The following is a 19,665-nucleotide window of genomic DNA, read 5'->3' as shown; positions in this document are numbered from 1 at the left end:
ATGAGTTATAAAGTTAGCTTATTGTTTTGCAGTGTTTTATCATTTATGGTTGTCTTGGTAATAGTTTTTTGCTAGATTATTGTACTGTTGTAATCAAAATTGCAAGTCTGATTTTTGAGACACAATCATTAATTTTGTTTTATATATTTCTGTTTATCTTTTGTTGTTATGCAGCTAGCTTTACTTATATTTTCTTAATGTGAAATCCATATTCTATTATACAGCTCATATCTTGTTATAACATTTTCAGGGCTAGTTGTTCTCCAATTGCTTATATGATACCGGTTTATGTATATAACAAAAGTGTGATCATGAAAATGCATTTGAATGCTGTCACTTGAAGGATGCTTATGCATGAATAAGCTAATATGAATTGTTTTCAAAATTATTTCTTGTTCGAGATTTTTTTTCTTTTCCCCCTAGATAATTTGCAGTTTTAAACGTAGTAATTGGGACTACCATGACCATCAACTCTCTGTCTCATTTTCATGTTTTTCCAATTACTGTTTTTAGAAGCAAATTTACAATTTGAGCAAAGTCTAATGATTTAAAAATTAATTTCCACCATATTGATGTTATTTTTGAAACCAACTTGATATTCTTCAAAACAGGATTGATGTCAGTTAATTGTCATATGTAAGGTACAAAGAAATTGAAATGTTTGTTTAACAATAATTTGCTTGAAATGAACAATACACATTGTACACAAACTTTACTTGCTTCTAACAATGATGATGCTGATGACAAATGATCCTGACAATATCTGTCTTTTTAATTTTCTTTGTTGATTGTTCTTAACACTTGAAACTTGACACATTGTCTTGCCTATACAACTGTGATTCAAACGCTTCAAAAGCAATATAGTGAAAAGTATATTGTTTCAAAACTGAAATAAAAATAAAAAAGAAATACATGTACATGTAGTTGTGTGGCTTTTTAAGGGATGATAAACTAAACGGTACTCTCTTTCTTTTTTGGATTAACATTTGTGATAAACAAAAACATTGAATAAAATTTGGAATTATTTATTTTGTACAAAAAATTACCACTTTGTGGATTTACTTTTCAAGTAAAGTAATACAGATAAATTTTTCAAATTGCAAAAATAAATCTTACGATTAATTTACACTGAAACCAGTTCTGGCTAAATTTAAAATATCAAATTTTCTTACAAGAAATTAACTCTAAGTAATTTTACTTGCGAGTTATTTGGTAGAGTTGTTTGATCGATGCAGATATCTGTTGACAGACATATAGTAAATTAACTTAAAAGTAAATTCAGGAATCTTAATCATTTCGAAATAAAATTAAGTACTGAAAAGTGGTTATTTATGTGAGGAAGAAAATTACACTAGTTAGGCACAATGATTAACACTGCGTAAAATATGGCAAAAAAAATCAATACCGTAGTGTGGTAAATCACGCATCCATGTATTAAATACCTGCACATGTGGTTTGACTATGGAAAACATGTACTTAACTACCAGCATAAAATAACCACTTTTATAGTATGTAATATTTATGACCCCCCAAAAAATGGAAACATGGCAACACATAGCAGTAATAATGTCATAACTGACAGAGATGTTGTATCTAACTACATGTATAATTGTCAATGGACACATTTCCTATGCACTGAGTAGTTATCTGAATGAATCTGGGTGGGGTGATGTCCCTCCTTGCTGTCTTCCTTGTTTTAATCCCTGAAATAACAAAAATTTGGGCTTCAAAAGTATAAATCAATTTGTTTGAATATATTCTCTTAAAAATATCACCAATTGTGCTGTTTTACCTAGTATAGTAATGTAAATAAAAAGTGTCTTTTAATTCAGTTTTTAATCTTTGTAGCCCATTCCATCTGATTTGATTACAAAATATGTTTTAATATGTTTTAATTTCCTGCATATTAAATAGCCTCCCCAATCCTATAGCACACAAAATCTGAGACTGCATATATATATTTGCATATATATATTTGAATGTTGAAATGTTTATAAGCACATTTTGCATTATGCACATTCGAGAACTGATTGTAAACTTTACCTGATAGTATCCCGTGTGGTACCCACTCATGTACCAGGCCATCAACATAGAACACATGGCCTCATTGTCACCATCTATACCATCTTCTATTGGAGGTGGCGGTGGTGGCACAAAGGGGATACTCTGAAAATTGAAATCACTTATCAATTAATTCTATTCACTAATGAATGTCAAGTCTATATGCAATTTCTTTGAAATACTGTTAACTTATTACATTTGGCTGTGTATTACAAGTTCGCAATTTTTTATCTAAATGTCATGAATACATGTACAGTTCTGCAATGCTTACATTCATAATGCTTGATATAATTTGCTTATACATGTAGTAGGTCTTACAACATCTCATTTAAAACCTTACGATCACTCTCATTTTAAACACAAAGTTTAGCCCTATATACTGATTGCTCTTGTCTGAGCTAGCATCAATATCTGGTCTGAAATCGGTGAACTGATTCACTATCCATTCGGGCAGATCTTTTCATTCCATTTCACACTCCTTCATAACATGAATTAAATGTCAAATCTACTATGATTCATTAACATTTAATCAAATATAAAATTTAATTGTGCTTTAATTTCTAAAATTTGATTCTAACAGATTACAATAACTATTCATTACAAGCTTAGTACATGTACCGGTATATATAATGAGTATTATAATGCCATTAATTACATACCATACCGATTACACCCAACTTAACCCCACAGCAGATCCCAACTAAACCCCAGGTTTACTTTCAAAGTTTACTTGGGGTTTACTATGGGTCTGCTTTTATAAATGTTGCGTCCACTTGGGGTTTACTTTGGGTCCATTCAGGGTTTACTTGGGGTTTAATTTTGGGGTCTACTGTACACACTGAAGTGTAAAGAAGACCCGTCTTACTATCTTACTGCCTGTATTCCCTGCCCCTTGTATATTCCAAACATGCATGTACTGTAGCGACTGCTTTCGGGGTGTATTCCAATCGGGGTTTACTCTGGGACCATTCTAGTAAACCCAGGGTAAGCCCCAAAAGTAAACCCAGAGTTTAGATGGGGTTTACCTTCTGTTTGGTTGGGTCTAATCGTTACTGTACTGAATAAATATATACTTACCCTTGAATGTGGTAATGGACCAGTAAAATTAGGAAATGATGGCACTCCAGGGAATGAAAACTGTGACTGAAAAAAAAAAATGAAACCATCTTGATTCTTCTCAATATCAATGCAATAAAATTGAATCCAGTCAAGCTAAGAGACAACGATCAAATACTTGTGTGTTTGGAAATCCAACAGCAGATGAAACAAACTCACCGGAAATCCTTGCATTGGAGGCCCACCAGGCCAGGAAAACCCTCCCCTCTGGTTAGGTGTGTGCCTGTTGTGAGTGGACCCTGCAGGGTGGCTGGAAGTGTCTGACCTTTGACCACACCAGTCCATGCTGTCTGCCAAACTTCCTCCCTGAAATAAGGCATATTTTAATTAACAAGGAATTACAGCAAGGTCATTTTGAGATCACAAACACTGGTGGCTATGATCATGTACTGTAATTCCTTGTTTATGCGAGTACTTAATTCCACAATTCAATAGTTCTGCATCAAATCGCGAGAATATATAATCGTGAATTCTTATCATAATTCCAAATAGTTTACATCTGTCCAAAAAATTAAAGACGATTTTAAAATTTGTGAGATGCCTCTTGTGGTTTTACGTGGATATTAATTCCTCGCGTTTAATGAGGAATTTACATTATTTAACCTAATTTTTAAATACCATCAAGCAAAATTTCATCATAATACATTTCTTAATATTTATATTGTTTAGAAATAGATTACAGCGGGGTTGGCTGGGAAATACCAGAGCTTGAAATTACCAGTGGTATGGTAAATATGGTGTTTTTGGGAGGGTATTTTTTCGTCCGGGGACTTAACTCTTAAAACAAATTACAATAGTGTATACCATGGTATATAAATGAACCATGTTTCAATTATTCATAAGTAGATGCCAAATGTATTACTGGCTAGTATAAACTTGTTTAAATCAAAGATAATTACTATTAAATGCCATTGCTAACAAGGTATCCTACTGTCTACACCCCAATAGATATGATTAAAAGTATGAAGTATGTTATTTGTAGTTGTACTTTATTACCTAGGAAATACCAATAATTCCTAGTAAATACAAGTATTTCCAATTGACCTGGGAAATAGGAATATTTTCCAATTTTTTGCCAACCCTGGTTTAAAGAGTGCAGATCAATTTGTTTTATAATTATTATACACATATCTCTAAATCAATTCTTCATATATTAATTAGTTCTTGAGAAACTTCAAGTGGGAGAGAGAAGATTTGAGAGGGCACAAGAAATGACATTCAAATGAAACCAATTATAACAGACTAGGAAATAAAATCCCAGCAATATTCTATTACAATACCTCTGGATCAGACAGTTTCTGTGGACGGGATCTTCGACCAGGGGCATGTTTTAAGTTATCCAGTATCTGCTCCTCTTCATTCCCATAGCCCCGATACCTCACAACACACGTTCCTGCCTGCAGATCCACAGAAAGTATCTCTGCATCATACACCAAACCGTCCTCAGAGAAAACCGCTCGACATTGGTCCCCTTGCTTCCACTTCATACAGAAAAATTAAGGAACTCATTTTAAAACAGAGCAATGCAATTACATCCGCTCTTATGAACCTATTCAATTACATACTGTATTGATATGAAATCTTTCTAAGAAAACTGAATTGTTTTGCAATATAGGTGATAATTATTCATATTTTTGTCTTTTTGGTCTGGTAAATTATCGGGTAATCATATAGAGTTATATTCCAAATCATAACCAAAAAAATTTTTTTAGGAGTAAGAATAATTCACAGAATATGTTTTTACCTGTGTAAGGTTATCAAACCAACAACATGAGTATTTTAATTGATAATTCAAGCATGAACTTTTACACACTGTGACTGGAGTGTCATGGCTATTCACCTGTTTCTTTTTCCGATGCCTTTTTTTCCTCTTTCCACTCTTACGTTTTTTATCAGTAGTTTCTGGTTTCTCTTCATCTGTTAATCCCTGATCTTTTTTAATTTGAGCCTTATGGGAAAAAAAATACAAGATCTTAGTTTAACAACAATTAAGTTTGATATTTAAAAGTTAACATTTTTTTCAGATTTTTTCTTAATGTTTATATAGGTCAAAATCACATACAATTCAAAAGCCTAAGTCAATATGTAATGAATCTCACCTTGACTAGACTGATTGCATTGTCATATGCCTTTATCAGAGCTGTATCATCCCAGAGATCATTTTCACTGTCACTTCCATGCTGTAAAAAAGAAAAAGCAACACATATACTTTAAAACACATTTTTATCAATATCTGATTCTCTGTAACATGTGCAATTTTGAACTTTTTGAAATCAAGACAGACACAATCATTATCAAGTTAAATCATAATTTAATATTAAACAAAAATCTCCAAAACGTTGGAGCAACGATGCATTTGTAATACATTTAAAAGTCTTTTTAAAAGTCATATGCATTCTGTATAAACTAAAAATATTAAACGTTACGTAAAAAAATAGTATAGACGTCCAACTGCTGTCAAATTTATGTTTAGTTTCTGTCATTTCTCTTACCCCTCCGCGTTGAAAAAGCAATGTACCAGAGGCAGCCATATTAGAGATACTACCGAAATACATTTAAAAGAGGTCTTTTCATTGGATCAACGTTTTGTGAGATCCAATCAAATTTGGGATTTCGGGATTGCAGGCTTTGGAAATCTTTTGTAAAAGGAGGTTTATAAAAACTATTGACCACGCTCAGTAGGTAGAGACTACCGTACTCACTACCCTACTTCTTCAATAATTGTGTTTACCAAGTAACTCTAAACAGTTATTCAATTTGATAAAATGGTGTCTGCATAGATAAACTTGTTTTTATATTGGACAACTAAGATCTACCGCGAATCAGAGAACAGAAGTCATGTCAAAGAAACGGCCGGCAAACGACCCATCATGGAGTGGAAGCAACACAACTTACAAGGACAAGATGGAGCAGATGACCCAGCAAGAGCGATTGATAGAGGAAAAGAAGAAACTGATTATGGAAAAACTGCAGGCGCACCCCCCACAACCTGACATACCCAAAAGTTCCACGTATGTACAGTATCTATGAAGAATTGTATTGTTATGTCATTGTTGAGTGAATTTATATTTTTTGATTGTACAAGTGTGATATTCAGGTAAGAAATGGAATGTTGAGTAAATGTCAGATTTACTGTGAATAGACTTTAATTCACAATGATTTTATATCATGATATCAGATATACTGATAATCTGGTTCAGGGCTACTTTTTGCAACATATATGGCCAGAAATTAGTCCTGACTTTTACCCCTTTCTATTTGTAACCAGTAACATTGATTACATCGGTAACAATGTTTGATTATGAATGATTTTCAAGAACTAATTTCTGGTCATATCTATTTTTGCGAACATGATGTAAACGATCTCAATATTAATATACCAGAGGCATTAAAAGACTTAATAGCAACAAAAACTGTTTGCGGCAACAAGGCTCTCACAAGCCTCGCTAAAATTTACCGGGGTTGTATAAAAGTTTGTTTATAGTATAAATATGTTTATAATTAATACATTTTGCACTTAAAAATATGTGAATGAAAAAGAATTGAGCATTGCAAAAAAGATTGTAATGGTATGCATCCTATTAAATAATATGTAGCTCTATTACTTAGAACTATTTTAACAAGAGCTTGGACTTTGGTTAGTTGTGTCGAACAGCAATGTGACGTACGTCTGACCATTTCATTGCTGGCCACTCAGCCATGGCTCTTTGAAATCAACAAGATTTGTCTGGCTTTTGAGCTAAGACTACGCAATCGGTGCATTTTCGCTTGAAAACGCGTCATTTTTAACTTGTTTTGACCCAAGATAAAAGATAGCTACGTTCAACTGAAAGTCCAAGGACTTGTTAAAATGGTTCTATAAGTGAAATTTGGCGTTGTGCATTAAATAATGATGAAGAGCTATAGTTCTTCACATCTTACAATCTTGAAATTTATTGCACAAAATATGTACAAACTTTTCGAAAGATTAACCTAATTTCCTAACACAATCTTTAGAAATATTCAATACCAAAACAATAAGCTTTTGTTAGAATGTCGCTGTAATTGCAACAGACATTTTCTTAGACATGCTCATGTCTTCAAAAAGAGAAATATGTTAAATTCATTTGCAGATCCTCATTAGAATTCTTCACTTCTGATAATCAATTTTGTAGGGTTGTAAAGAAAGCAGGATTACCTTCATGGATGAAAAAACCAAAGGCTGCTAAAGAAGCTGAAAAAGAGAAAGCAACCCCCAGTCCAGAGTTTTTCTCCAATGATGGCAGTTTCATGGATAGGTTTTTAGCAATGCAAGGTGAAAATAGATGCACTTTACAGCCATAATTTTGTTCTGAAATTGAACTTAAAAATCATTTTGAAGGTTTTTTTATCTTGTTTTGCAACATATATAATATGTATTTAAATGATAATAAATTTTCGAGATGTAATAAGCATTTTGTGGTAAAAAATATTTAAGTTTCAAAAAATGAAATGCTAAGACAGTGAGGAATACTAAAAGGTGAAAATCAGATTAAAACCCAATAACTTCTTCTGCGTGTATCCAATTTCTGCTTTGTTCACGTCGATTTCCGACACACGGAAAATAAATCAGCGCATATTAAATACAAAGTTTTGGTCTTGTAAAAGAGTGACCTCTTTGCCTATAAAACAAAGAGGTAAGCAAAATTACAGTAAACTATGTTCAGCTAACAGGTCTTCATTGTTTATTAAATAATCCATTAACAAGCTAATTAAATTTGGTCACGTTCCTTGCATTAACTGTTGTTTAATTATACCTGTGCTACAAGTATATGTAGATTTACATGATTTTTTGATCTATGATTGTATCTCTGAAAATAATTATCAGTTATTATTTCACATTACAGAAATCATGTCAATTGTTTTATCGTTTGAAATTTTTATTAAGATTTAAGAGTTAAAATTTAGATAAAAACAATCTTTCATGAATTATTTTTCACTTTGACTTTGAAATAGTGAAAATTTGATTCGCATACAGAGGCATAGCGCACTTAATATACGATTTGGCCTCAAATATAGCCTTTTGCAAACATCAGACATTTTCAATACATGTATTAAACAATATTTAGTTTAAATATATTCAAAGATATGCAAATTACACAATCACCATGCTCTAAGAGTCTTAATTATCTTACACTACATCATTTATTAAAGATATTCAGGTTTTGTTAGGGATATATAGGAAAGTAGTTAGTATATGATAGATAATTGGATATTTCATTTGACTATTTGAACCACTCTAAACCAAAGACATCCGATTAAAATTATGTTCTACAGGTATTGTAGTACACGTTTACATTGAATAAGTTTTGGTTTAAATTGGTATTCATACTGAAAATTAGACAAGTATTTTAATGAGAGTCTTTTCTAATACAATGATCATGTTTATAGCCATATATATATAAAATGCATCTGTTGAAAATGTTAGATGCGTGGCCAAGTGGTAACACGGAGGTCTTTTTGATTTTGTGGTCGCTGGATCGAATTCACTAAGTAGTAATTTTTTTCACTTAAATTGAAACATGAACAGAATAGAGAGATTAAGTTACACGCATCTAATCTTCTTTTTTTTAAAATTATCTTGTTTAATTCAGTCTGAGTATGAGTACACCCAGCATTTACAGTTCTCTTCATTAACACTGCACATGTACTATATTCACACTTAGATCCATTGCACTTTGCTTGAACTTATCACGGTTCAGAATATCAACTACTGTTATACACAGAGTTTCCTGAATTTATGACAAATCAGTTGTTACAGACACCATTATAAAATCAGAACAGCATATCCAGGTTTCAAAAATCATATTGCGACAGCTAGGTACCTGATCAAAGGTATTTTAGTAACAGGTACTTTCTGTCCAAACACAGGTGTGGGCGAAATAATGGGAAAAGGCACTATACCTCTTTTTATATACTATTTTAAGTTATAATTTGTGGAAAAAACATGACACAGAATAAACCTGATATAAGGTATATTGATATTTTTTTAAAATAACATCATTAGAAGAATGAATCTGTTTCTATTACAGCCGCTGCAGCAGCTGGAAAATCAAGCTCTGGTTCAGATAAAAGTGAGAAGAAAACTGAGAAGGACAACAAATCTGACAGCAAGCCTATGAATATCAAAGATCTCAAAAAAGATCCTCAAACAGTACAAACTCTTACTAGACCAGAAGCTAAAGTGTACAACCCTTCCAGAGAAAATGATGATAAATCATCAAAGGACCCTGAAAATAAGTCTGGGTTTTCAAGGCAAAATAGTTCCTCATCTGTAAGCCAATCCCCAGCAAACAGTCAAAGGATGTTTCCATCTGGACCAGCGAGGACCCAAGCTCCTCAAACAAGAGGTCCTGCTCCTCAGCAGCCACAAGTTGCTCCGAGGCCCCCACCTCAGCAGTCTCTCCAGCCTCCCTCTCCCAAGCAGCAACAGCAGCCTCCTGGCCCTCCACAATTTCATGCAGGACCACAACAGGCTCCAGCTAGGCCTCCACCTCAACAGATTCATCCTGGTGGGCCTCCATCCTCACAGATGCCTCCGAGTGTGCAGAATCCTAATTTTCCCCCAAATCCCCAACAGACTCTGCCGAATGTGAGCCTGCCACCACAGTCTGTGGCCTTCTCTCAAGCTCCTGTCTTGCAGGAAAATCCTCCTTTTATGCATCCCCATCCAAATGCACCTCCAGCTCAGCAAACTAGATTTGGAGGACCCCCTCCCCCAGGGCCAAATCCTGGAATGTTTCCTCAGGGGCAACCTTCCATGCCTCCTATTTCTCAGGCTCCTCCCTTTGGACCACCAAATTCTTTTGGTGCCCCTCCACCTCCCCCACAGTCTCAAAGACCTCCTGCTCCAGGATCTTTTGCTCCGCTAAATCCTCCACACCCACAGGGTAATTTCAATGGACCCCCACCCTCCAATTCCCCACCAGCTCAATTTGGTGGATTTAATCAACAGCCTCCCCCTCATCAAAATCCTGGCAACTTCCCACAAGTTCGGCCCCCAGTTTCCAGTTATGGAGGACCTCCACCCCCTCCTCAAGTAGCACCATTTGGTCAGCCCCCAAACCAGCAACCACAAATGAATTCTGGACCATTTGGCAGCATGCCTAATTCACAAGTACCAAGCAGGCCACCTGCTCCACCTACTTCTTTTGGAGGACCACCCCCACCTCCAGGAATGGCAAATTTTGGAAATCCTGGCCAACCTCCTCATCCAGGTGCCCCTCAAGGGCCCCCTCCCCCACCTGGAAACTTCCCTGGGCAGCCGCAAATTATGCCTCCCCAGTCGTCGGCTGCATTTGGAATGCCTCCTAGGATCCCTCCTCCCCAAATGACACAGCCAAACACAATATTTGGAATGCCCCCACAACAGTCAGGATCACTGTTGCCACATCCTCAAGTCCAGAGGGGAGAGAATACCGAGGTTGTATATGGAGAATATGGACCAGTGGTCATCAAAAAAGAAAAGATCGAAATAAAAAAGGAACCTTCCTCATCAGACTATGATCCATCCATGCCAACAGAAGAAGATTCACCAGGTATTTACCAACACTGTTTCAGGTGGCAACATAAAACAGAACTGGTAGACTAATTGTTCTCCAACAATTAGAGGTCTTTCCACCTCATTGTTTTTTATGTTTGAAATAAGATTGCTTCAATAGAATAAAGTATTTTTTCTGAGTTACTTCATAAAAAAAAGTTTGCAATTTTTTATTGCTTGACCTTGACCTTTGACCTTTATGTCATTTTCATCTGACAAGGTAGATGCTTCAATACCAAGTGGTCCGATGTATCTATGATTATTGATTCAAAAGTTATTTGTGTTTTTTATTGAATGTTCGAAACTTTCGAACTGCTAGAAAGGGACTTTGGACCCTGTCGGTATGAATAGATTGAAGAAGCGTCTAAGTGTACTGAATACATTAGTAAAGGTTTTAAGTCTCTATCTCTAACGGTTAATGAGGAGTAGCGATAACAAGAATTTTGTACAATAGGGGCAATAACTCTATAATTGTTACATGGTAAGGGGCAAAGGGTTATATTTTGAAATGTCTTAAGATGTCCTACTACATCCATGAAAAAGTTTTTCTCTACCATCCTAAACATAAGATATCTAAAAACTCATGAATTAAGAGCTTTCCAAATGACCTTGACATTTGACTTTTATGTCATTTTGTTCGGCCAAGATAGACGCTTGCATCCCAAGTGGTTCGAAGTCTCTGTGATAGGTAATAAAAAAGTTGGAAGTGATTTTATAGAAATGTAAATACTTTCAGAGGCAATAACTACTAGAACGGAGGCTCAGATCCTTTCGGTATGAATAAACTGAAGAACCCTCTAAGTGAACTGAAGACATTGGTAAAAGTTCCAAGTATCTATCTCTTTTGGTTTCAGAGGAGTAGCGATAACAAGCTTTTCGTGCAAAATGGGCAATAACTCTGAAACTATTTAAAAGAAGGAGCCAAGGGGATATATTTTAAAATGTCTTAAGATGTCCTATTTCATCCATGAAAAAGTTTTTCTTGACTACACTAAACAAAAGAGATCTAAAAACTCATTAATTAAGGGAGATTTCCAGATGACCTTGACCTTTGACCTTTATGTCATTTTGTTCGGCCAAGATAGACACTTCCATCCCAAGTGGTCCGAAGTCTCTATGACAAATAATAAAATATTTTTTTTTTTTTTTTTTATAAAAATGTAAATACTTTCAGGGGCAATATCTACTAGAAGGGGGGCTCAGATCCTTTCGGTATGAATAGATTGAAGAACCCTCTAAGTGTACTGAAGACATTGGTAAAAGTTCCAAGTTTCTATCTCTTATGGTTTCAGAGGAGTAGCGATAACAACCTTTTCGTACAGAGGGGCAATAACTTTGTAAGTTTTGGGAGTTATCACGCAAAGGGTCATTTGGTACCATAACTTTTAATGGCCAATAACATAAAGAAAAAATTGTTTCAATATGCCTAATAATAAAAAAGCTGTCCCTTGGAAAATAGAGAAAAATAGACTAATTGTTCTCGAACAATTAGAGGTCTTTCCCCCTCGTTGTTTATGTTTAAAATAGGATTGCTTTAATAGAATAAAGTATTTTTTCTGTGTTACTTCATAATAAAGTGTTAAACAATTAAGATTGCAATTTTTTATTGCTTGACCTTGACCTTTGACCTTTATGTCATTTTGATCTGACAAGGTAGACACTTCAATACCAAGTGGTCCGATGTATCTATGATTATTGATTCAAAAGTTATTTGTGTTTTTTATTGAATGTCGAAACTTTCAGAGGCAATAACTGCTAGAAAGGGACTTTGGACCCTGTCGGTATGAATAGATTGAAGAAGCGTCTAAGTGTACTGAATACATTAGTAAAGGTTTTAAGTCTCTATCTCTAACGGTTAATGAGGAGTAGCGATAACAAGCATTTTGTACAATAGGGGCAATAACTCTATAATTGTTACATGGTAAGGGGCAAAGGGTTATATTTTGAAATGTCTTAAGATGTCCTACTACATCCATGAAAAAGTTTTTCTCTACCATCCTTAACATAAGATATCTAAAAACTCATTAAAAAATATATTTCCAAATGACCTTGACCTTTGACTTTTATGTCATTTTGTTTGACCAAGGTAGACGCTTGCATCCCAAGTAGTGCGAAGTCTCTATGATAAGTAATAAAAAAGTTGGAAGTGATTTTATAGAAATGTAAATACTTTCAGGGGCAATAACTACTATAAGGGCGGCTCAGATCCTTTCAGTATGAATAGATTGAAGAACCCTCTAAGTGTACTGAAGACATTGGTAAAAGTTCCAAGTTTCTATCTCTTATGAGGAGTAGCGATAACAAGCGATAACAAGCTTTTCATACAATAGGGGCAATAACTCTGTAATTATTTAAAGGTAGGAGCCAAGGGGCTACATTTCAAAATGTCTTAAGATGTCCTACTATATCCATGAACAAGTTTTTCTCTACCACCCTAAACAAAAGAGATCTAAAAACTCATTAATTAACGGATTTCTTAATGACCTTGACCTTTGACCTTTATGTCATTTTGTTTGGTCAAGGTAGACGCTTCTATTCCAATTTGTCCTAGATCTCTATGACAAATAATAAAAAAGTTGGAAATGATTTTATAGAAATTTAAAAACTTTCAGGGGCTATAACTGATAGAAGGGGGGCTCAGATCCTTTCGGTATGATTAGAATAAAGAACCTTCTAAGTGTTATGAAGACATTGGTAAAAGTTTCAAGTATCTATCTCTAATGGTTTCAGAGGAGTAGCAATAACAAGCTTTTTTTACACAAGGGCAATAACTTTGTAAGTCCTGGGAGGTATCAAGCAAAGGGTCATTTGGTACCATGACTTTTAATGCTCAATAACATAAAGAAAATATATTTCAATATCTCTTGAAACAAAAAAGCTGTCCCTGGAAAAAAAGAGAAGAAAAAAAATAAAAAACATAAGAAATACAAAAGGTCTTTCACCTGACTGAAAGGTGGAAAGACCTAATAAAAAACATAAAGAAAACAAAAGGTCTTTCACCTGAAAGATGGAAAGACCTAATAAAATGTAAAGAAAACAAAAGGTCTTTCACCTGAAAGGTGGAAAGACCTTATAAAAAACATAAGAAATACAAAAGGTCTTTCACCTGAAAGGTGGAAAGACCTAGTTATACATATGCACACATACCTGTATTGAATATCGGAACTGATTTACTTCTTTTTTTCAGTTAAAGTTGCCCCTGACGATGACATCAAGCAAGAGAGAGACCAAAAATCGTAAGTTTTTGAGGAGAAAAAATTATGATTATTTACAACTACCTGAGTTTAAGCTAATATCAATCACACCTTTTGTTGAGATACGAAGAATATTCTAACAGTTTCCGACTTTATCTTTTTTCACTTGTTCATACCATATTTGATTGCAGAATGGTGGCCATGCAAATGAGAGGAAGTGGTAGCAGGTTTGACAGGAAGAGGCCATCTGTGTTTGATGACAATGAAGAAGATTTAAAACCAGGTAAGTGGAAGTGGGTTTGAGTACATTACGTAATGAAAGGGCTGGCACAACCATAGCTGAGTTTACAGCCACTGGGTACCTTATCAAAACAGTCATTTCTAAAAAAAAGGAAGAAAGAAACATTGAAAAAATGATTTTCTTCCAAATCTCAGGGTCAATGGATGGAAATTCATGACATTGATTTTTAATGAAAGATAATTATGATGGATATTTTGGGCATTCATCCCCATGTTATGCCCCATTATCCCCAGGATGATGTTTAATGTCGAAAGGGAGCACTCATTTTGGAGCAAATTTTAGAAATTGGGGTTAAAAAAGCTCTCAAGTTAGTTGTCAAATTTTGGTCAGATCAAGCCTGTTGGCCCCGGGAGCTTTCGATACTGATAGGCTGCTTCTAGTTTCTCCCCCAGAGGACCCCGACACAGTGATACTGGCGGAACAGATGGCGGCCTTCTTTGCCCAGTGCTCTCCTGACAAAGAATTCCAGGCCCTTGAAGACTATAAAGACAACCCGGTTTTCTGGTGAGTATATTTGCAACTTGTGGTTATTTTGATTTTTTGTAGAATGTCCAATACAAAGTGTTTATTATAATCTGTCAATGTCAAATTAAGTATAACTCCGCTTCAAAGGAGAAGGGGATATAATATTATACCGTTGTATGTCTCTGTCTGTCTTTCCATAGAAAGTCTCTGTCTCATTTTGTTTCACAATAATCTCGACAACTATTAAATGCAGATGAAATTTTAACACACCCTTTGTATAGGCATGCCATATGGTGGGATTTATTTTTTAACAAATGCGATGTCAACTATCTGTTAAATGCCGACTTTGCCTATTTTGTGTACCGGTATTCACATCAGAGCAGGGGTATCACTAGCAAGCTTTGGCTCACAGATATGTTTTTTGATCAGTGTGCATGCCCATGATGCCTTTTAACTTCATGTCATGAATTAGTAATTTGCTTCATGATATATATTTGTTGTGGTGGCTAAGAGAAAAATTCTTTAAAAACTTGTATTATGGTTGCCAAAAAAAAAATCTAGCCCACATAATTATACTGGCAAGTTCAGATACTGGTACCAAAAAAAAAGTTCTGCATGAAAGAAAAAAAATGTGTGAAAGCTTGTATTGTGGAATCATTAGATTTCGCGGTGGCTCAATTTTCGTGGAATTCGTGGGTACCTCTCATCCACGAATTAACATCCTCCCTGAATTAATAAATAACTGTTATAAAGTCATGTTTCCTAGTAAGTCTAACAGAATATACGAAATTACGTCCCTACAAACTTGTAAAATTTAAGCGATCCACGAAAATTGGCCCCCACCAAATTTAATGATTCCACAGTATTCTTTATCTCTGTCTGATATATTTTTTTCTATTTTATTGTAGGTTTTTGTATGATGAGGCTAGTCATGCACACAGATACTTCAAATATAAAGTTGCTGAACTGAGGGGACGGAATGTGGATGGCAACGAAGCGGATTCAGAGGAAATGGATGGTATGTGAATTTGTCAGATCATAATTAAAGGATTTACAGTCTCACATAATTAAAGGATTTACAGTCTTACAAATTTACATCAGAACAAAAAAAGGACACACTTTATACTGTTAACATACTTAAATCACCTGATCACCGTTTTCCTTTATTATTGTATGCTTATTCAAGTACATCATAAAGATATATTTTAGGTAGCTTAGATTCCTAATGGAAGAAAAATGGAACATTGTTATTATTATTTTTTTTACTAGAAGATATTCTATCACATGTGATTGTTTTTGAACAGGTAAATCTGCTTCTGGATCAAAAATGAAAAGGAAGAAGAGGAGCAGGTGGGGTCCCCAGGACGACCAGCCACAGGTCCCTCCAGTGGGTGTGGCCATACCTCATGGTAAACTGAAATGCTTTCGAAAACATTTGGGGGGGGGGGGGGTGAGCAATCGGTGTTAGCATGCCGTTATACTTAATTGCTATGATATCTTGTTGGTTCATTTCATTGAGTTAAAGTATTTGAATGCTACCAGTATTCATATCAGAACTACCCAATGGGTATTATACATGTATTGGTATTATTTGTCTACTATAAAGCCTTTTATACCACAAGTTTAATATTTGCATGGATTTATTATAAACTAAGGCTTCTAATTTCTGATTTAAAAACTAGTTTTTTTTTCCAAAACACTGAATGATTGCATACAGGAGTTTTCTAGCCCTGAGTACATAAAATTTAGAACAACTTACCAGTACTTTTGATCTTAGCTGCAAGTTAAAGTAAGATTGAGATCAAAACTGAGGTTGTCTGTGTTTATTATTGCAATCATGCCTTGTTGATAAGATTGTGACTTGCTTGGACTCTTTACTCAGTCGTCCAGTCCAGGCCACCACAGGTTACATTACAAGACTTTGCACGAAAAATGGTGGGCAGTGATACTCTGAGCGAGGACCAGATCAAACAGATCCGCCACCAGCAAGAGGTACAAAAAAGTGAAGTCTAGGGGTTTGATGGTGGTTTAGAAACTTGAATGCGTAGCATTAGGCTGTTTGAAATATGATTTATGCCAAGTGCAAGTTTTTGATAGGAAAAATGAACTGTCAAGCCTTTTGGCAAAATATTCTGAGTTTGAGATTTGATTTGATCCTCAATCATCTTAATGTGCAAAATTTTTTTCAATTTTTGTACAGATGAACATGATGTATGAGTTGATCCTTGCCAAAAAGAAGGTGGAGGAAGCCGCCCTGATGGAGGAACAGATGGCCTCGATGTCTGCTGCCTCATTTAAAAAAGTCAATAAGTACGAGTATGATTCGGATGAAGACGTAGAGGGTGGGACATGGGAACACAAGAACAGAACTGCAGAAATGGAGGCCACCAGAGGTAAAGAGCAAGTTTTCTCTCTTGAGATGATGCAGTTGTGAAATATTTATCACTGAAGTGGATTTGATGTTTTTGTGTCTTAGTTTGATGAGTTTATCATCTGCAGGCCATTTGCAAAAGTTAAGGCATTTGAAGTACAAGTATCTGAAGAGAATTTAAATTACATTTTGTTATTGAAAAAAGGAATTACAGTACTTGGTAATGTAAAGGTTTCTATTCTCAGAGAATTGTTTACATTTTCGTGGCAGACTGGGCAGAAGCCCTTACAGAAGCAAACAAAGGAAAGCACTTCATTGGAGACTTCCTTCCTCCCGATGAGCTGGAGCGATTCATGGAAACATTCAGGGTAAGCCAGTCCTACAGAAATCCTTTCTTCTGGTTTCTTGAGATTTATGACTTTGGTTTTCATTTTAGTGCAGGTTATACACTCTAACACTTGTATTATGATGAATCTTTAATTACTTTCGAATTATGATATAATCCAATGGTTTTTTTTGTTTTTGCATTTTTGAAAACTTTTGTTACAATGTTTTATATAAATACATCTTCTGCATAGGTACTTTGCAGACATCAAACCTTTTGAAACCTCTATATACATTTATCGTACTTGGAAACTTTTTAATTGTTGAAATGGTTCCACAGGCATTGAAGGAAGGCAGGGAGCCAGATCTGTCAGACTACAAAGATTTCAAGCTGACTTGTGATAACTTGGGCTACCAGATGCTGCAGAAGCTGGGATGGAAAGAGGGAGAGGGGCTTGGCTCTGAGGGCCAGGGAATTAAAAACCCAGTCAACAAGTAAGTCTAACAAGTCATAGAAGCAGCAAACATTTTCATCAGAACTGTTAAAGGTCCTCCACACCTTTGAAAATTCTTTCGGATATAGACACCTACATTTGGCATTATAAACAGTTTTACAATCGCTATATTGTGACATGCTGTCATTAAAAGTAAAAATCACAGGGTAGCGAAGAACCTTAACTTCTCTTTAGGCTAGGTTTAAAAGTTCTCTAATGCAACAAATTTTACCTAAAATTGTGGAAATTATATTTCTTGTACAGTAAAATATTATTATTCTTTGATTGAATGTATTAACAGAGAAACAATTTCAAAAAAGTGTGTTTTGACATTTTGTTTCGCTATTCAAACCTCTCGTAACAGTTTTAAAATAGGCTATCATAGTCTACTAGTAAGAAATGAATTATTGAAAATTGAAAGAACAGATACTGGTATTGAAGTAAAAATATATGATGAATGTTTTGGCATGTTTCAGGGGCTCTGTTTCGGTAGAGGGTAGGGGAGTGGGGACGGAACGGCCAGCAGCCCTGGAGAAGGATGATGATGAATTCGATGCTTACAGAAAAAGAATGATGCTGGCTTACCGATTCCGACCAAACCCATTGGTGAGTCTCTTTTGTTGTATTGTTCTGATTAATCGGTATATTTGTTTCTCCATGTTTATATAGAACTTGATCATTTCCTTTTCTGTTCTTTCTTTCATTTTCTTTTTTTTTTCTTTTTATAAAAATCACCATCAATACCTAAATGTACTGTGGAATCATAAAATTTCGTCGTGGCTCAATTTTCGTGGAATTGGTGGGTACCTCTCATCCACGAATTTACATCCTCCACGAATTAATAAATTAGTGTTATAAAACCATATGTCCTTATGTTGGTATAAAAGAATACACGAAATTACGTCCCCACGAACCTGTAAAAGTTAACCAATCCACGAAAATTGGCCCCCACGAATTATAAGGATTTCACAGTATTTGTTTAATGCTTATTTACCTGTCTTTTTTCCCCCCCAGAATAATCCAAGGAGACCTTATTATTGATGTGAAGAAATGGAAATGTGTGCAAGGAATTACGAACAAGTGCATTAGAATTTTATTGAAAATGACAATAGATATATCATACACTTTCACCAGACATGCATGATCTTGCTAAGTGTACTAGGTAATGCACATAGACTGGAGTAGTGTCTGCTATTTCTGAACGAAACAGAAATTAAATTTTTTTTCTTAGTAAATTGTCAAGTTTAATCATTTCATTAGTTTGTTGTCAAACAATATTGTAAAAATGATTTGTGTCTCGTAAAAATCAAATATGAAAATCTGGCGAGAGAAGAAAATATTTATGTACTGATGTAAGAATTCTTTTGAATGATTTTTTTTTTTGAAGGCTTTTTTTAATTTATGAGTTTTGATAAATTTTTTGTTAGAAAACCATCAAAAGAAACAGTGTGCATGTTTTAAGTAAGAGGCAGAGTTTATGAAAATTCATTTAATTCTGTGGGCATTTCTTATTTATATCCTAGCAATTATGTGGTTCATGGAAATGCATCAGTTACATATGCTGCATTACAAGATGCAAACATTGTATAGAAGCCTCTGTATACCTGTTTTCTGTAATACAATTATACATGTAGTTCATTGTTTTTTTTATACATGTATGATTTTCTGATTTGATTTTCCTCTTTGTTCTATTATGACCTAAGCTGTTATATGTTAAAAACATTTCATTTGATGTAATAAAATCGCTGCTAATTGTTGCATTTTGCCTGTTGAACTTTTGT

The 19,665-nt window shown here is 34.7% G+C and overlaps 2 protein-coding genes across 2 annotated transcripts; one reads left to right on the top strand and one right to left on the bottom strand.

Annotated features, from left to right (window-relative positions):
- Window positions 1-693: 693 nt before the first annotated feature.
- On the bottom strand, window positions 694-5,813 carry LOC105346769 (survival motor neuron protein 1). The gene is made up of 8 exons (XM_011455476.4): window positions 5,670-5,813; window positions 5,277-5,357; window positions 5,018-5,125; window positions 4,458-4,658; window positions 3,337-3,483; window positions 3,139-3,204; window positions 2,044-2,166; window positions 694-1,703 (listed from the first exon to the last, which is right to left on the bottom strand). The coding sequence occupies exons 1-8, from the start codon at window positions 5,730-5,732 to the stop codon at window positions 1,644-1,646; spliced, it is 849 nt and encodes a 282-aa protein (XP_011453778.3). The 5' UTR covers window positions 5,733-5,813; the 3' UTR covers window positions 694-1,643.
- Window positions 5,814-5,817: 4 nt separating this feature from the next.
- Window positions 5,818-19,644, top strand: LOC105346768 (bromodomain-containing protein 4). The gene is made up of 14 exons (XM_011455475.4): window positions 5,818-6,188; window positions 7,332-7,471; window positions 9,228-10,733; window positions 13,923-13,971; window positions 14,121-14,212; window positions 14,611-14,734; window positions 15,604-15,713; window positions 16,000-16,104; window positions 16,578-16,687; window positions 16,896-17,088; window positions 17,337-17,434; window positions 17,731-17,885; window positions 18,361-18,490; window positions 18,899-19,644. Exons 1-14 carry the CDS (start codon window positions 6,016-6,018, stop codon window positions 18,923-18,925), a joined length of 3,012 nt encoding a protein of 1,003 aa, XP_011453777.3. The 5' UTR covers window positions 5,818-6,015; the 3' UTR covers window positions 18,926-19,644.
- The last annotated feature ends 21 nt before the right edge of the window (window positions 19,645-19,665 follow it).

The sequence above is a fragment of the Magallana gigas genome, chromosome 6, assembly GCF_963853765.1.
Source record: "Magallana gigas chromosome 6, xbMagGiga1.1, whole genome shotgun sequence".
In the NCBI taxonomy this organism is placed as follows: Eukaryota; Metazoa; Mollusca; class Bivalvia; order Ostreida; family Ostreidae; genus Magallana; species Magallana gigas.
Note: the sequence above shows the minus strand (reverse complement) of the source record. Positions and strands in the feature narration are given on the sequence as shown.

Excerpts from the sequence above, each read along its gene's own strand:
- LOC105346769 (XM_011455476.4), bottom strand. The coding sequence starts at position 5,732 with ATGTATTTCGGTAGTATCTCTAATATGGCTGCCTCTGGTACATTGCTT. Across the intron at positions 3,484-4,457 it reads AGAAACTGTCTGATCCAGAG|GGAGGAAGTTTGGCAGACAG; the intron begins GTATTGTAATAG and ends GCCTTATTTCAG. Across the intron at positions 1,704-2,043 it reads ACCACACGGGATACTATCAG|GGATTAAAACAAGGAAGACA; the intron begins GTAAAGTTTACA and ends TTGTTATTTCAG.
- LOC105346768 (XM_011455475.4), top strand. The coding sequence starts at position 6,016 with ATGTCAAAGAAACGGCCGGCAAACGACCCATCATGGAGTGGAAGCAAC. Across the intron at positions 14,735-15,603 it reads AAAGACAACCCGGTTTTCTG|GTTTTTGTATGATGAGGCTA; the intron begins GTGAGTATATTT and ends ATTTTATTGTAG. Across the intron at positions 16,105-16,577 it reads GGGTGTGGCCATACCTCATG|TCGTCCAGTCCAGGCCACCA; the intron begins GTAAACTGAAAT and ends CTCTTTACTCAG.